Source organism: Cervus canadensis, chromosome 20 (assembly GCF_019320065.1).
Source record: "Cervus canadensis isolate Bull #8, Minnesota chromosome 20, ASM1932006v1, whole genome shotgun sequence".
NCBI classification, from domain to species: Eukaryota; Metazoa; Chordata; class Mammalia; order Artiodactyla; family Cervidae; genus Cervus; species Cervus canadensis.
Window position 1 is genome coordinate 45,851,352 of NC_057405.1, and position 14,644 is coordinate 45,865,995.

A 14,644-nucleotide genomic window follows, 5' to 3' on the forward strand; every position below is an offset into this window, starting at 1 on the left:
CAAAAAATCGCCTCATGGGAAAGTCAGAAGTTTGTTGAAAGCCCTTACACTCACTTGGTAAACATCTGAAACGACCTGCACTTGAAGGCCTGACTGTTGGCTTTCCCTGGAGGAGAGAGAGGTTAAATTTATTCTCTTCAGCACCAATGAAATTAAAAAAAAAAAAAAGTGTGATGGAAACACGTTTCTACTGAATACCAAGAATTGCCTTTAAAAGGCATGGAGCTGTTTCGGGAGGAAAGTCGTCCGCGGCGCGCCGGGGGACCGACTCAGCCCCAGGGTCGAGACGCCCGGGTCGGGGGTCGCCGGCTGGGGGCGGGGACCCGGAGCCCAGGGTGCGCACGTCAGACTCCAGCTGCGCATCCGGGGCTCCCCTGGGAGCGGCGCGGGGCGGGGCGGCAGGGGTCCCGGGAGCTCCGGCCCCGGCTGGGCTGAGGGCGCGGGATCAGGGCTCAGCAGCATGCTGGCCACCGTCGGGAGCCTCCTGCGCCTCCGCCTAGGGCGCATCCCCTGCTGCGCCCCGGGAGCGCCCCCAGAAGCCGAGCGGCGGCCGGTCGCGTCTCTCTGGCCCCGGGGTCGCCCCCAATACTCCAGTGGCGGGAGCCCCGGAGGCTCGGAGCCCCCAGGTTCTGGTGAGCAGGGGCTGGGAACGACCCGGGAGGGACGGGTCCGTGGAACGCTGAGGCTGGGGGATGGAGGCGTGAGCGCTCCCCGATCACTGGGCCGTCGGTCTCTCCGTCCCTCTGTATGTCCCTGTCGCCTTCGCAGCCGGGAAGGTCCATAGGGTCCCCGCCGAGCACAAGCCGTCGCAATTCGACAAGAGAATCCTGCTGTGGACCGGGCGTTTCAAAGCGATGGAGGATATCCCGCCTCGGATTCCGTAAGTGTGGCCCGTGCCGGGCCGGGGTGAGGGCGCCCTGGAGGGTCGGCCCCAGGCCTGGAAGGCTTGGGGTCCACCCACTTCCCGACCTGCGTGCACAGAGGTCGGGAGAGGTGTGCAGAGCCACACGGGTCTTCACGGTATCACCTACCACTCTAAGGGAATTACTCACGCGCCCCTAGTGCGGCTAAATGCCAAGCTCCTTCACTGGACTGTGGGGGCCAAGCTAAGCTTGTGGGGAGATTGTTGAAATCGTGTGGAAATCCCGAAGTTCAGTGGGTACTTCCACCGTCGCTCAGATACCCGCCCCCGGCGAGCTCCGGGGCCGGGAGGCAGTGGCGCCCTTAGGCCAAACAAAAACCAGGGTCCTCGCTGAGAGGCGGAGGGGCCCTGGCCTGGGCTGGGGAGGGGAGGAGTTGCGGCTCCCTAATCCACCCAAGGAGGGATCATGACTCTTGGGGTGGCCGGAGAGTCTGGGAAGAAGCCACATCCGTGTGACCTCCTCTTCTGGGGCGGGAGATGCCTGGTGTACGCGGTTTTGCAGCTATCTGAGCGTGGGTTTTCTAGGACTAGGAGCCAGGGCGCATCTGTGTCTCTGGCCTCCTCATCCCATACTCAGGACAGACGTTCCCTTGATAAAACCTAAGCTGACAACTTCAACTCCAGGGTAAATGTAATCTTTTACGAAAACAAAAACAAAGTAAAGGTCACCCTTAAAAAGCATTTTTTTCTACAGCTTCAGTTTATGCAAAGCCCAGAAATCTTCCCTGCACCTTACAAGGGAGTGGTTAAAAGGGGAAGGAAGGAAACTAAGGATAAAACCAATCTACCACTTCTTAAACTGATCTCAGAAAAAAGTGAGACTAGAACTATAAAATCACATAAGGATTTCAGATGTTCAAATATTATTTTATATGATGTGATCAATGCCTGTTAGAATGGATGATGGAAACTGGGTCTACACCTTGTTCTGTGCATATTATGCACACTTTTTATTGATTGTTAATTTATTAGTCATCAAAAGCATCTCAAATGGGAAAAATATGGTGGGAAATGTTCAGTAATGAATTCTCAAACAGTTTTATTCCTTTCTTGAATTAAATGATTTAATGAGGAATGGACATGGAATTTGAAATAACATGGAATTTGAACTCTGTTTTCAGCATTTATTCACCATGGAGATTTTTTTTTTAATATTATAAAACAAATTTTGTTGTCCTTGAGATCTATAATTTAGCCCAGAGCAGAAATTAGCCCCAGAAAAGCTTAAAAAGACCATCCTCAGTGTTTTTGGATTTTGAATTCTAGGGCTATCTGACAGAGTAATCAAAAATGTAAAGAACCTGAATTATTGTAAATTAACATGTCTAGAGATTCTAGACCCAATATTATAGCAATATGGCTGTATATGTGAAGAGACCCATTTTACAAAAATAATTCTTCCCCAGGATTACAGTCAAAGAAATATTGTTAAAAAGGAGAAATTCTGTTAAATTAACTTTGAGCAAGGTGCCTAGGAAAAGTATTATAGTTTTGGGTTGGAAACATGAAAGTATTTGAATATTTTTTATTATTTTCTATAATTTTTAAATCATTGCTATTTAGGAGAGATATGCCTCCTAAGCGTTAGATTTACAATGTAAACAGCTTTCACTTTTATGCTTTTAATGGACATAATTAACAAGTGACCTATAATTTTTGTACCATACACTAATGATATTTAATAATGATTGTACTTTTCTTTTCAGTGTTAAACTAATTTGGTATAGCAGTTCAAAGCCAGATGGATGGGTAAAAAAGATTAGATCTTTCAGGTTCCATCTGGAACAAAAATCAACAACAAATGTAATCTAATAATGTGCTAATATTAACCTGTTTGCAACTAATATCTTAAAACTTACATTAATCTGCCTAAAACCTGAAGAAAACAGGCTAGATATTGGTTTTCTGTGTTCTTGCAACTGGTGGAAAGTTAAAGAAATATATTTTAATTTTTAAGAGGAATTGCTTCCTAGAATTCTTTTTCTCTATTCAAACGACATATATAAGAAAAAATACTGCTGAATACTTTCTCAAAAATCATTCTTTACTTGTGTCTATTTATAAGCTGCCACTTCATATTACTGCAGCAATATAAATAATAAATACCTGTTAATTTGAAATTAGTAAGATAATGTACTAGAATTTGTAAGGCTTTCACATCCGCCAGTTGAATTCAGGGAAATTTTTGGAGTATTTATGTAAAAAATAATTGTCTATTATGCCAGTCAGGAAATCATATTGCTTTAATGTAGTTAACAGAATACACATCTTGGTTTAGGCCAGAAATGATAGATGCTGCCAGAAACAAAGCTCGGGTGAAAGCTTGTTACATAATGATTGGACTCACGATCATCGCCTGCTTTGCAGTGATAGCATCAGCCAAAAGGGTGAGTACCTCTTTAAAGTAAAAATAGACTTGAGAATTTTAAGAAGGATTATGAGCTTTGTTCTCATATGGGGGATTATTGCTGGTTTTCCAATGTAAGAACAGTCTCATCTCGGACATCTTGACCCATCTGCATATATCAGTTGTACTGGAAACAACACTGTTCATGGAAATTTGAGTCAACAAATTAACCATCTGGACAGAAGGGACAGAAGCTTGTTTCCATTTATAAGACAAAGAAAAATGAGAAATTACAGTTTATAACCTGGTTAAAATCGGCAAAGGAAGAACTTTTTGTATGAAAGTTATCCAAACTACATCCTTCCTTAAATAATGAACTGTTTAGCTGTGGCATCAGTTCAGTTCAGTCCCTCAGTCATGTCCGACTCTTTGCGACCCCATGAACTCCAGCATGACAGGCCTCCCTGTCCATCACCAACTCCCGGAGTCCACCCAAACCTATGTCCATTGAGTCGGTGATGCCATCCGACCATCTCATCCTCTGTTGTCCCCTTCTCCTCCTGCCCTCAATCTTTCCCAGCATTAGGGTCTTTTCCAATGAGTCAGCTCTTTGCATCAGGTGGCCAAGTATTGGAGTTTCAGCTTCAACATCAGTCCTACCAGTGAACACCCAGGACTGATCTCCTTTAGGATGGACTGGTTGGATCTCCTTGCAGTCCAAGGGACTCTCAAGAGTCTTCTCCAACACTACAGTTCAAAAGCATCAATTCTTTGGCGCCCAGCTTTCTTTATAGTCCAACTCTCACATTCATACATGACCACTGGAAAAAGCCTTGACTAGATGGACCTTTGTTGACAAAGTAATATCTCTGCTTTTTATTATGCTATCTAGGTTGGGCATAACTTTGCTTCCAAGGAGTAAGCGTCTTTTAATTTCATGGCTGCAGTCACCATCTGCAGTGATTTTGGAGCCCAGAAAAATATAGTCAGCCACTGTTTCCACTCTTTCCCCATCTATTTGCCATGAAGTCATGGGACCAAATGCCATGATCTTAGTTTCTGAATGTTAAGCTTTAAGCCAACTTTTTCATTCTCCTCTTTCACTTTCAGAGGCTCTTTAGTTCTTCACTTTATGCTATAAGGGTGGTGTCATCTGCATATCTGAGGTTATTGATATTTCTCCTGGCAATCTTGATTCCAGCTTCTGCTTCTTCCAGTCCAGTGTTTCTCATGATGTACTCTGCATATAAGTTAAATAAGCAGGGTGACAACATACAGCCTTGACGTACTCCTTTTCCTATTGGGAACCAGTCTGTTGTTCCATGTCCAGCTCTAACTGTTGCTTCCTGACCTGCATACAGGTTTCTCAAGAGGCAGGTCAGGTGGTCTGGTATTCCCATCTCTTTCAGAATTTTCCACAATTTATTGTGATCCACACAGTCAAAAAGTCAATAAAGCAGCAATAGATGTTTTTCTGGAATTCTCTTGCTTTTTCAATGATCCAGCAGATGTTGGCAATTTGATCTCTGGTTCCTCTGCCTTTTCTAAAACCAGCTTGGACATCTGGAAGTTCTCAGTTCACGTACTGCTGAAGCCTGGCTTGGAGAATTTTAAGCATTACTTTACTAGCGTGTGAGATGAGTGCAATTGTGTGGTTGTTTGAGCATTCTTTGGTATTGCCTTTCTTTGGGATTGGAATGAAAAGTGACCTTTTCCAGTCCTGTGGCCACTGCTGAGTTTTCCAAATTTGCTGGCATATTGAGTGAAGCACTTTCACAGCATCATCTTTCAGGATTTAAAAGAGCTCAACTGGAATTCCATCACCTCCACTAGCTTTGCTCGTAGTGATGCTTCCTAAGGCCCACTTGACTTCACATTCCAGGATGTCTGGCTCTAGGTGAGTGATCACACCATCGTGATTATCTGGGTCGTGAAGATCTTTTTTGTACAATTCTTCTGTGTATTCTTGCCACCTCTTCTTAATATCTTCTTCTTCTATTTGGTCCCTACCATTTCTGTCCTTTATTGAGCCCATCTTTGGATGAAATGTTCCCTTGGTATCTCTAATTTTCTTGAAGAGATCTCTAGTCTTTCCCATTCTGTTGTTTTCCTCTATTTCTTTGCATTGATTGCTGTGGAAGGCTTTCTTATCTCTCCTTGCTGTCTTTGGAACTCTGCATTCAAATGGGTATATCTTTCCTTTTCTCCTTTGCTTTTCGCTTCTCTTCTTTTCACAGCTATTTGTAAGGCCTCCTCAGACAGCCATTTTGCTTTTTTGCATTTCTTTTTCTTGGGGATGGTCTTGATTGCCTGGCTCCTGTACAATGTCATGAACCTCCATCCATAGTTCATCAGGCACTCTGTCTATCAGATCTAGTCCCTTATATCTATTTCTCACTTCCACTGTATAGGTCATAAGGGATTTGATTTCAGTCATACCTGAATGGTCTAGTGGTTTTCCCTACTTTTTTCAATTTCAGTCTGAATTTGGCAATAAGGAGTTCATGATCTGAGCCACAGTCAGCTCCCAGTCTTGTTTTTGCTGACTGTATAGAGCTTCTCCATCTTTGGCTGCAAAGAATATAATCAATCTGATTTCGGTGTTGACCATCTGGTGATGTCCATGTGTAGAGTCTTCTCTTGTGTTGTTGGAAGAGGGTGTTTGCTATGACCAGTGCGTTCTCTTGGCAGAACTCTATTAGCCTTTGCTTTGCTTCATTCCATACTCCAAGGCCAAATTTTCCTGTTACTCCAGGTGTTTCTTGACTTCCTACTTTTGCATTCCAGTCCCCTATAATGAAAAGGATATCTTTTTGGGGTGTTAGTTCTAGAAGCTCTTGTAGGTCTTCATAGAACTGTTCAGCTTCTTCAGCATTACTGGTTGGGGCATAGACTTGGATTACCATGATATTGAATGGTTTGCCTTGGAAACGAACAGAGATCATTCTGTTGTTTTTGAGATTGCATCCAAGTACTGCATTTCAGACTCTTTTGTTGACCATGATGGCTATTCCATTTCTTCTAAGGGATTCCTAGGCTATGGTTTTTCCAGTAGTCACGTATGGATGTGAGAGTTGGACTATAAAGAGAGCTGAGTGCTGAAGAATTGATGCTTTTGAACTGTGGTGATGGAGGAGACTCTTGAGAGTCCCTTGGACTGCAAGGAGATCCAACCAGTCCATCCTAAAGGAGATCAGTCCTGGGTGTTCACTGGAAGGACTGATGTTGAAGCTGAAACTCCAATACTTGGCCACCTGATGCAAAGAGCTGACTCATTGGGAAAAACCCTGATGCTGGGAGGGATTGGGGGCAAGAGGTGAAGGGGACGACAGAGGATGATATGGTTGAATGGCATCACCAACTCAATGGACACGAGTTTGGGTAAACTCTGGGAGTTGGTGTTGGACAGGGAGGCCTGGCGTGTTGCAGTTCATGGGGTCGCAAAGAGTTGGACACAACTTAGCGACTGAACTAAACTGAACTGTATCCATCTTCCTTCTCTCCAATTCATCTGTCACTTTGAATAATTAAACTTATTTAATTTGAATACTTAATTTGATATTTAATATTCAATTTGAATACTTAAACCTTAAACCTTATTTAAGATACTTTCAGGTAGAGATGGAGAAATCGTTAGCAATTTGAGATATGTTTGGAAAGGTAAAAAGGATAGAGCTTTATGGTAAATTCAGTGTGGGAAGAGGAAACAAAATGGAAGAATAACACAAAAAATGCTTGGATTTCTGCCTTGAGCATCTAAGATGGATGGTGTTGCCATTCCCCATGTGTACAGCTGGGGAAAGAACTGGTAGGCCTGACAGACAAAATATATCAAGTCCTCTATTTTGGATATGTTAAGTGTGAAATGCATATCAGACTTCCACCAATATCTATTAGATTTTTATTCTGCAAAGGACTTTGTATGTTCTTGAGTCTGAGGGACCTATAGCTTTGCTCACTTCTGAAAAAGTGTAAGCTGTTTTTACTTCAAATATGACCTCTCCCCCCATTCTAATCACTCACCTATTGGGAATATATGTTGGAATTTCTAATTCTATTCTTCGTGTTTCTTAACTTCTTTGTTGTTTTGTACTTATATCTCTGTGCTGCATTTAGATTATTTCCTCTGATCCATTTTCTAGCTAGAGTTCTTTCCTCCTGATCACAATGCTAATTATCTTCTCTTTTCACAAGTAATTCTCCCCCCCAGGTAAATGCCTAGTGTCCTTGCCAGTTCTCAGGCTGGTAAGAGCTTTAGTCATTTCACAGGAATACCTCAGCTCCATGCCCATGATCTAGATCCTGAACTTGCCTATTGGCACAGCGATTCAGCTTCTAGCCCACAGCTGTTAAAGCCAGTATTTCCCCCTAATAAAGCCATTTCCGCTATCCTGGCGTTCTTCCTTCTCATTCCCCATCAACTTACGTCTTTTGCATTCTTTTCATAAAAGGTACCTGGGGATTTCCCTTTCTTGATTTTGAGTTTAATTATTTGAAAGTGTATGTATTTATTTTTTGTCCAACAACTATATCTATGTGTGCCAAGAGATGTTGGGGGCAGATTTCTATATAGCAGTAGTATTGACTAGAAGTCTAATAACTTAGGCAGATTTTTTTCTGCATCAAAGGATTGTTTTTCTTAAATGCTACATGTGATTGATGCTTTGTTATTTTTCTTATTTTCATGGAGTCTGCTATGTATCTCTAAAATACAAATTTTTCCAGAGTGCCAAAATGCTTCGCCTTTTGCTTCTGCAGGCTGCAGAACGACATGAATCTTTAACAAGTTGGAATCTGGCAAAGAAGGCAAAATGGCGTGAAGAAGCAGCGCTGGCTGCACAGGCCAAGGCTAAATGATATTCTGACAAAGCGTTCATCGGAATATCATCACTGTTACCAGCAACAATAAATGATAGGTAAAAGAGAATATTTAACAAAGTACTTGTCAAGGCTTTATTTTGGTAACAAGAATGGCAAAGTCTTTTTTTATTTCTACTTTTAGTAAACTTTTGCTGAAGTATAACATACATTTAGAAAGTGCACAAAAGTGTACACAGTTTGATAGAATTTTAGTGAACACACCTGCATAACCACTGTTCAGGTCAAGCCATAAAACATCTCCTTTCTGCCTCATTTCTGCCCTCAGTCAGTCATTACCACACAGATAAAAAAAGATGTTGTTTTATTACCATAGACTAGTTTTGCCTGTGTTAACTTTATATACATAGAATGATATAATATACACTTGTGTAAATTCTTATACTCAGTATTATATTGTGAAATTCATCCAGACTCTGAGTAGCAGGAAGTCATTCATTTTCATTGTTATAGTATTCCACTGTATGAATATGCCAGTTTATCTGATTATTCAGTCCAGTTTTTGGCCACTAGAGATGATGCTAAAATGAGCATTCTGGGGATTTCTTTGGCAGTCCAGTGGTTGAGACTGTGCTTCCACCACACGAGGCACAGGTTTCATCCCTGGTTGGGAAACTAAGATCCCACATGCCTCGGGAACAAAAGTAAAACAAACTTCCCTTACCAGACATCACGATGTAGTCACAAAACAGGATAGTAAACAGCAAAGAAAATGAACAAACCACACATATATGCATCAATATGAATCTCAAAAAATGTTAACATTGAGCCAAAACCCGAAACTCCCAGATATAGAAAATATATGTAAACTTCCAGTTTACACATTTAGAAAAAAGATAAGTGAGGCTGTATTTCTTAGGGATATATACACATGAGATGAAACAATGAAGAAAAGCACAAGGATTATTAATAAAATCCAGAGTAATAGTTACAAGGGACTGATAATAATTAAATTGGATGGTGAGTACACAGGTGTTTTATTATTCAAACTGTCTTCTTACACATTATTCTCTTTGTGTATTTTATAATAAAACAATTTAGAAGGTGGAATGCTCAGAAAATAATGAGTCATGTTAAACCCCTAAAATTTTGCCATGCTTTTTTAGACAAGTTTAAAAAAACAACCATGACTGAAAGGGAACAAGAGGGATCCCTCAAAAGTAAAGCTGTCCAAAGTTTAGAACTCCCAATTTTTAAATAACAGGTACTTTTGAGCATTACACATTAAATTCTCCAAACTGCCTACTGCTTCCAAATTGAAATGTTTATGCAAAAGCTAATGAGCATTTTGACCTCTTTACTTGGTGGGGTTGCTCCCAATCAGCATTTTAGTTCTGGGGGTACTGTACAGCCATGCTCGCAAGTGCAACTATTTGAAAATTTTATTTCATAAGAATGGAAAATTAAAATGTTAAAAGTGACTAATATTGATATGATGTATGTGTCTCTTAAAATTGCAGACTGCTTTATTGGGAGCAAGAAACCCTAAAAATAACTGACATAATTACTTTTACTACTCTGTGATTGACAAAGTTTCAAATACTGAAGGAAATGAGGCCAGATGAAGCCAAAAAAAAAAAAAAAATAGTAGCAGAATAAGAAAATAAAAACACTAAACTAGGGGGGCCTAAGCTTGGCTACTGTGTGATTTTGTGTTTCGAGCACTCTAAGAAAGTTAAATCAGATATTCCCTTCTATTTCCATTTATTAGGTTTAAAACTCTAAGCCTTAAATAAATGCACTGTATTACATTAAAATAATAGAAAAGGAAAAATAATCTCAGTTGAAACATGTGAATGTCCCATTAATTGCCAAGGCATGAGATACAAACATAAATTAGATTCATCCTCCATTATAGTTGAATATACATATAAGTTCTAAAATAAAAGCAACATACTATTTAATCATATAATCCTACCAACGAAATCATACTGGTTTTAGAAAGGGGATGGAATTTTAATCATTGAGGGCATATACTTTTGCTGTTAGGAATACACAATTGTGAGAACAAATGAAACAGACACGCTTATATAAATGCAATTGTAAAATAGCATTTTATTGTTTTTAATATAGTGCTGTAACATTTCATAATATTGCATATTACTCAAATATTGATTTTTTTAGTTAGTCAAGAACATCTTCCCCCATCCCACTTCCCAATCAGAACTTAAAGACACATTATCCTTCTAGAGCTCTATCATATTGGCTCCTAATATGTTACATTCCATAAAACAGTAATGCTATGAACTAAAATGAGTAAAGGCTAACAGTTACTTTGATTTCACAGTTTCACAATGCAGCCAGTAGACTGCTGAATTTAGAACAGCAACAAAAATCCACTAAGACTTTGTATTGTAATTACTTTTTCCATAATGCTCCTTCCTAAGAGAAGAAAAAATATGAAGGCAAAGGTAATGTTTTGTCCAACAAAAGTCCTTTATCAACAAATCAATCTTTATCTGCAAACAGGTTTTACAGTTACCGAATGATATGCTGTTTCTGTGCCAGCAGATTTTATTACATTTTTTTGTTTTTATTTTTTGCTTTCCTGTTCTAGTGCTACCAGTAAGTGAACAAAATGACACTAAGAATTAAGTTCTAGAAACAGTTTTCAAAATAAAACTGATAGTAAAAACACCCGGGTCATTGAGTCAAGTACTTACAAATATAAAACAAGTAAATTGCATAGATTAGCTAGTAAAAATTCAAATTCAGACAAAAATAAAACACCAAATTTAATTAAACGTAAAGGACTCTTTCAAGTATTTTTTTAAATTTCTGCATTAATGTTGCATGCATTGCCCTTTAGAACATGTTTTCTTTTCTTTTTTTTTTTTGGCACAGTTTCTCTCAGATTTAAATATAATAAATCTCAGGAAAGCAAGTTGAAAAAAGAAAATTTCCCACATAAGGGCCAGTGAAGATTAAGGAAAATACATTTTGGAGCATTTAAAATAGTACATTTGAAAAGAGTAGTCATATTAAGAAAAATTTTAGAAACAAAGTATTTGCTAGTATTGGTTCAATAAAATTATTACCACACCAATAGCTGGTCCCAATTGCCCCTTGCACTCAAATCTAATCAAATCAATTATCCTAGTAACAGATCCAATGAATTAAATATAATTTTTGTATATAAATGCCTAAAATATGGTCAAATTCTATACTTAGAGGTATAATGCTTGCTTTACTGGCAAAAATTTAAAATTAAAGGCCATTCTATTATTTCCATTATTTTTCCTTCTGTAAGAACTATTTTGTTTGAAAGACGTGGCTTAGAGATTTATTAATATAAATCTCCTAAACTGACTACAGGGTCCTCAAAATAAAAGCAGGCACAGCTGGTTAGTTTATGAATTATGCTGCATTATTAAGTTCAATTGATTAGAAAGAGTGGAATACCCTGTCACCTGATACTTACACTAGCAGCATCACAAAAAAGCGTTGATCTGATCAATTCACCACCAATTTGGTCATCTTTAATATAACTACCCTGTTCTTTTGAATATACATATACTGAACTTCATAACTTCTACTACAATAAAAAGGGCACAGATACAATACTCTACTTAATAATATAAAAGAGGTTTGGCAGATGCAGTCAGCATTATGGACACCATTTAAACCTGTAGTCTATAGCCTGTAGGTTTTAAGTGTCTTGCCAAAAGCTTAGTTTCATGATATATAATTTTACAAAGTGTCATACTATTTAAAAGTACCTCTGTATACATTTTCTTCTTGTTAACATGCCTCTGATTTCCAGCAGAAACATTATAAATGATACCATAAATGAAATCTTTCTTTACAGAATAGACTATGAGTCATATCAAAAATGCTTTTAGTTTCTATCTTAAAACAGCAATAAACTAATTTTTAAATAAGTATTTTAGATATATAACGGGAAATGTAAACAGCCTGTATATAACTATAAATGAAAAAGACTGAGCTCAACAGTACCATATCTGCTTAGAAAACTACCGAGTATAGTACCGTGAAAAAAAAAACAGGTAAGACACATGCATATATATGGATCTATAAGTAAATATATATATATAATTTTCTACTGAAACTTTTTTCAAAGTTTCACAATATGAAGAGGTTTTTGCTGTTAATACATAAACACTTACATTATATTAACCAATCTGATACAAATGTAATCTAATACAATGGTACCTTGACAAGCAGCAGTATGACCCTCTGAATATTACCAAAGGGAAAAAAAATCCTAATATAGGTTTCAACCAATTAAAGAATCCTTAGTAATTTCATTAATATCATCCTTTTGTGTTCAAACATTAAGTACATTTAATAAAATTTAATACATAACAAGGTGATTTCTTCAGAACAATTTTGCCATTCAAGTACCTAAGTTCATTATTACACAGAAAGTGAAACTTCTCAATTAGTGCTCTGAAAAATCAGAGAAAGGAATACAGTATTATTTTTGCTATGCAGCACTACTTTAGATTCATGATGGCATCTCTATCATGATGCTCTTTAAAATGAGCAGTGAAAAAATAAAAAAACACTATTTCAAAAATGTTAGCATATTTGGTCAAAATATAAAATATACTAATATAGCATTTATATGTTAAAAACACAAATATTTAAATGTTGTGTAATTATTTTAATGTGTTCGATATGAAAAACAGCTTCTCTCTTCACAATTGCTACATTTTAATCGATTACCAGTACAACATTTTTCCTATGTTTTATAAGTAACATTTACAGGTTTTGTTAAACCTTTTTTTTTTTTGTAAAGTATAACCTACAGCACAGTGATTTATAATTTCTGGTAACATCTATCTTTACATTCTAATTTAGCCTTTTCTCTATTTCATGCTTCTGAAGCTTTTTTGTTTTGTTTTTGCTTTGAGAGGTAGATTTAGTAGAGAACGGGAATGTCAAACACTGCCAAAATGCAATTATCAACAGCTGTACTGTTATTGTGCAGTATCCAAGAGTGCTAGAAAAATTCAGAACCATTATTGTAATACTTTACCAAAATTCTCCTTCTCAGGCTTAAATTATTAAATAATGTATTTAACTGTTCTCAAATAGATACAAAAAAAGACAAAACAATGAAAGACATATATACAGGCAGACAAACATAACAACAAAACTATAATAAAAGGTTGCATATGAATGGAAACTTTTGTTTTGCTTTCTAAAAGTGCATCTTCTTTCTTTTTTTGTTCTACACAAAAACGCATCAACTATTCCTACTGACAATGCAAGAAAGGGGAGATATATAAAGCTACCCTTCTTAGCCATTAATTTACCTCCTACCAAGTTAGAGTTGGAACCCTTCCATTGGTGCTTCCTGCTGCTGAAATACAAACTGTTGCTGATTTTCATCCACTTGAGGTACAATACTGGGGTCGTCATCTTCTACACCAAAGTAATGTTCAATCAGATCAAAAGCCTTTTGGTAAATTTCCTGATTTTCATGGCTTTGCAGAAATTCAATTTTATCTAGACCTATTATATAAAGCATACAAATAAAATCAAAGTTATTACTCAGATTTAAATATATATTTAAATCAAAATAATGAATCAACAGTATCACCAGTCCACTGGCAATGGAACTGTTAATTTTAATCTAATTTAAAAAATTAAAACATAATTTTTAAAGGTTGTATTCCCTTTACTGTTATTACAAAATATTGGCTATATTCCCTGTGTTGTACAATACATCCTTGAATCTATCTTACCCAATAATTTGCACTCCACCCCCACTGGTTGCACTGGTTACCACTAGTTTATATGAGTTTGCTTCTCTTTTGTTATATCCACTAGTTTGTAGTATTTTTTAGATTACACATTTAAGTGATTGTGTAGTTTTTATCTGATTTTTGCATATAATGATAGTCAATGAAAGTGAAAGTGAAGTCGCTCAGTCGTGTCTGACTCTTTGCGACCCTGTGGACTGTAGCCTACCAGGCTCCTCTGTCCATGGGGTTCTCCAGCAAGAATACTGGAGTGGGCTGCCTGGGATTCTCCAGGCAAGAATACTGGAATGGGTTGCCATTTCCTTCTCCAGGGGATCTTCCCGACCCAGGGATTGAACCTGGGTCTCCCGCATTCTAGGCAGATGCTTTAACCTCTGAGCCACCAGGGAAGCCCCATGATAGTCAATACTTATGCTTTATAGTTCACGAATAAAAATATTGGGCAATAGGGTATGAAGAGTAAGCATAGGCTGGGCAGTAGGAAGATCATAAAATCCACCCTTTTAGTTGTATGATTTTTCCCAAGTAAGTTTGATTCCTCTGTACTTCAGTTTCTGAATTTTAAAATGACAGTTTTAGATCATGGAAACGTCACAAGTTGTTTCCAGAGTAATCATGCTAAATAAAAAGCACAAAAAGGGAAAGCAACAAAACAAAAACAAGTAAAAAACCTAAAATTAATGAGCAAAGTAACAATAAGTTCTCTCACAGAATAAGCCAAAGTGTATCAATAAGGAATAAATGAATACTATTTGTAAATCCAAT

General features: G+C 38.0%; 2 protein-coding genes across 2 annotated transcripts in view; one reads left to right on the forward strand and one right to left on the reverse strand.

Moving 5' to 3' along the window:
• The first annotated feature begins 237 nt into the window (after positions 1-237).
• FAM162B (family with sequence similarity 162 member B) lies at positions 238-9,715 on the forward strand. The gene is made up of 4 exons (XM_043439509.1): positions 238-632; positions 769-880; positions 3,201-3,309; positions 8,028-9,715. Exons 1-4 carry the CDS (start codon positions 461-463, stop codon positions 8,124-8,126), a joined length of 492 nt encoding a protein of 163 aa, XP_043295444.1. The 5' UTR covers positions 238-460; the 3' UTR covers positions 8,127-9,715.
• Positions 9,716-10,176: 461 nt separating this feature from the next.
• The window catches only part of KPNA5 (karyopherin subunit alpha 5), a 41,275-nt gene continuing 36,807 nt past the window's right edge, over positions 10,177-14,644 (reverse strand). The window contains exon 14 of the mRNA XM_043439508.1: positions 10,177-13,628. Within this exon, the coding sequence (XP_043295443.1) occupies positions 13,441-13,628 (188 nt within the window). The 3' untranslated portion in view covers positions 10,177-13,440. The remainder of the gene's footprint in view (positions 13,629-14,644) is intronic.

What these genes read in the sequence shown, in the direction of transcription:
- FAM162B (XM_043439509.1), top strand. Translation starts at nt 461, where the DNA reads ATGCTGGCCACCGTCGGGAGCCTCCTGCGCCTCCGCCTAGGGCGCATC. An exon ending in CTCGGAGCCCCCAGGTTCTG is followed by an intron (nt 633 to 768) that starts GTGAGCAGGGGC and finishes TCGCCTTCGCAG; the next exon opens with CCGGGAAGGTCCATAGGGTC. An exon ending in GATATCCCGCCTCGGATTCC is followed by an intron (nt 881 to 3,200) that starts GTAAGTGTGGCC and finishes ATCTTGGTTTAG; the next exon opens with GCCAGAAATGATAGATGCTG.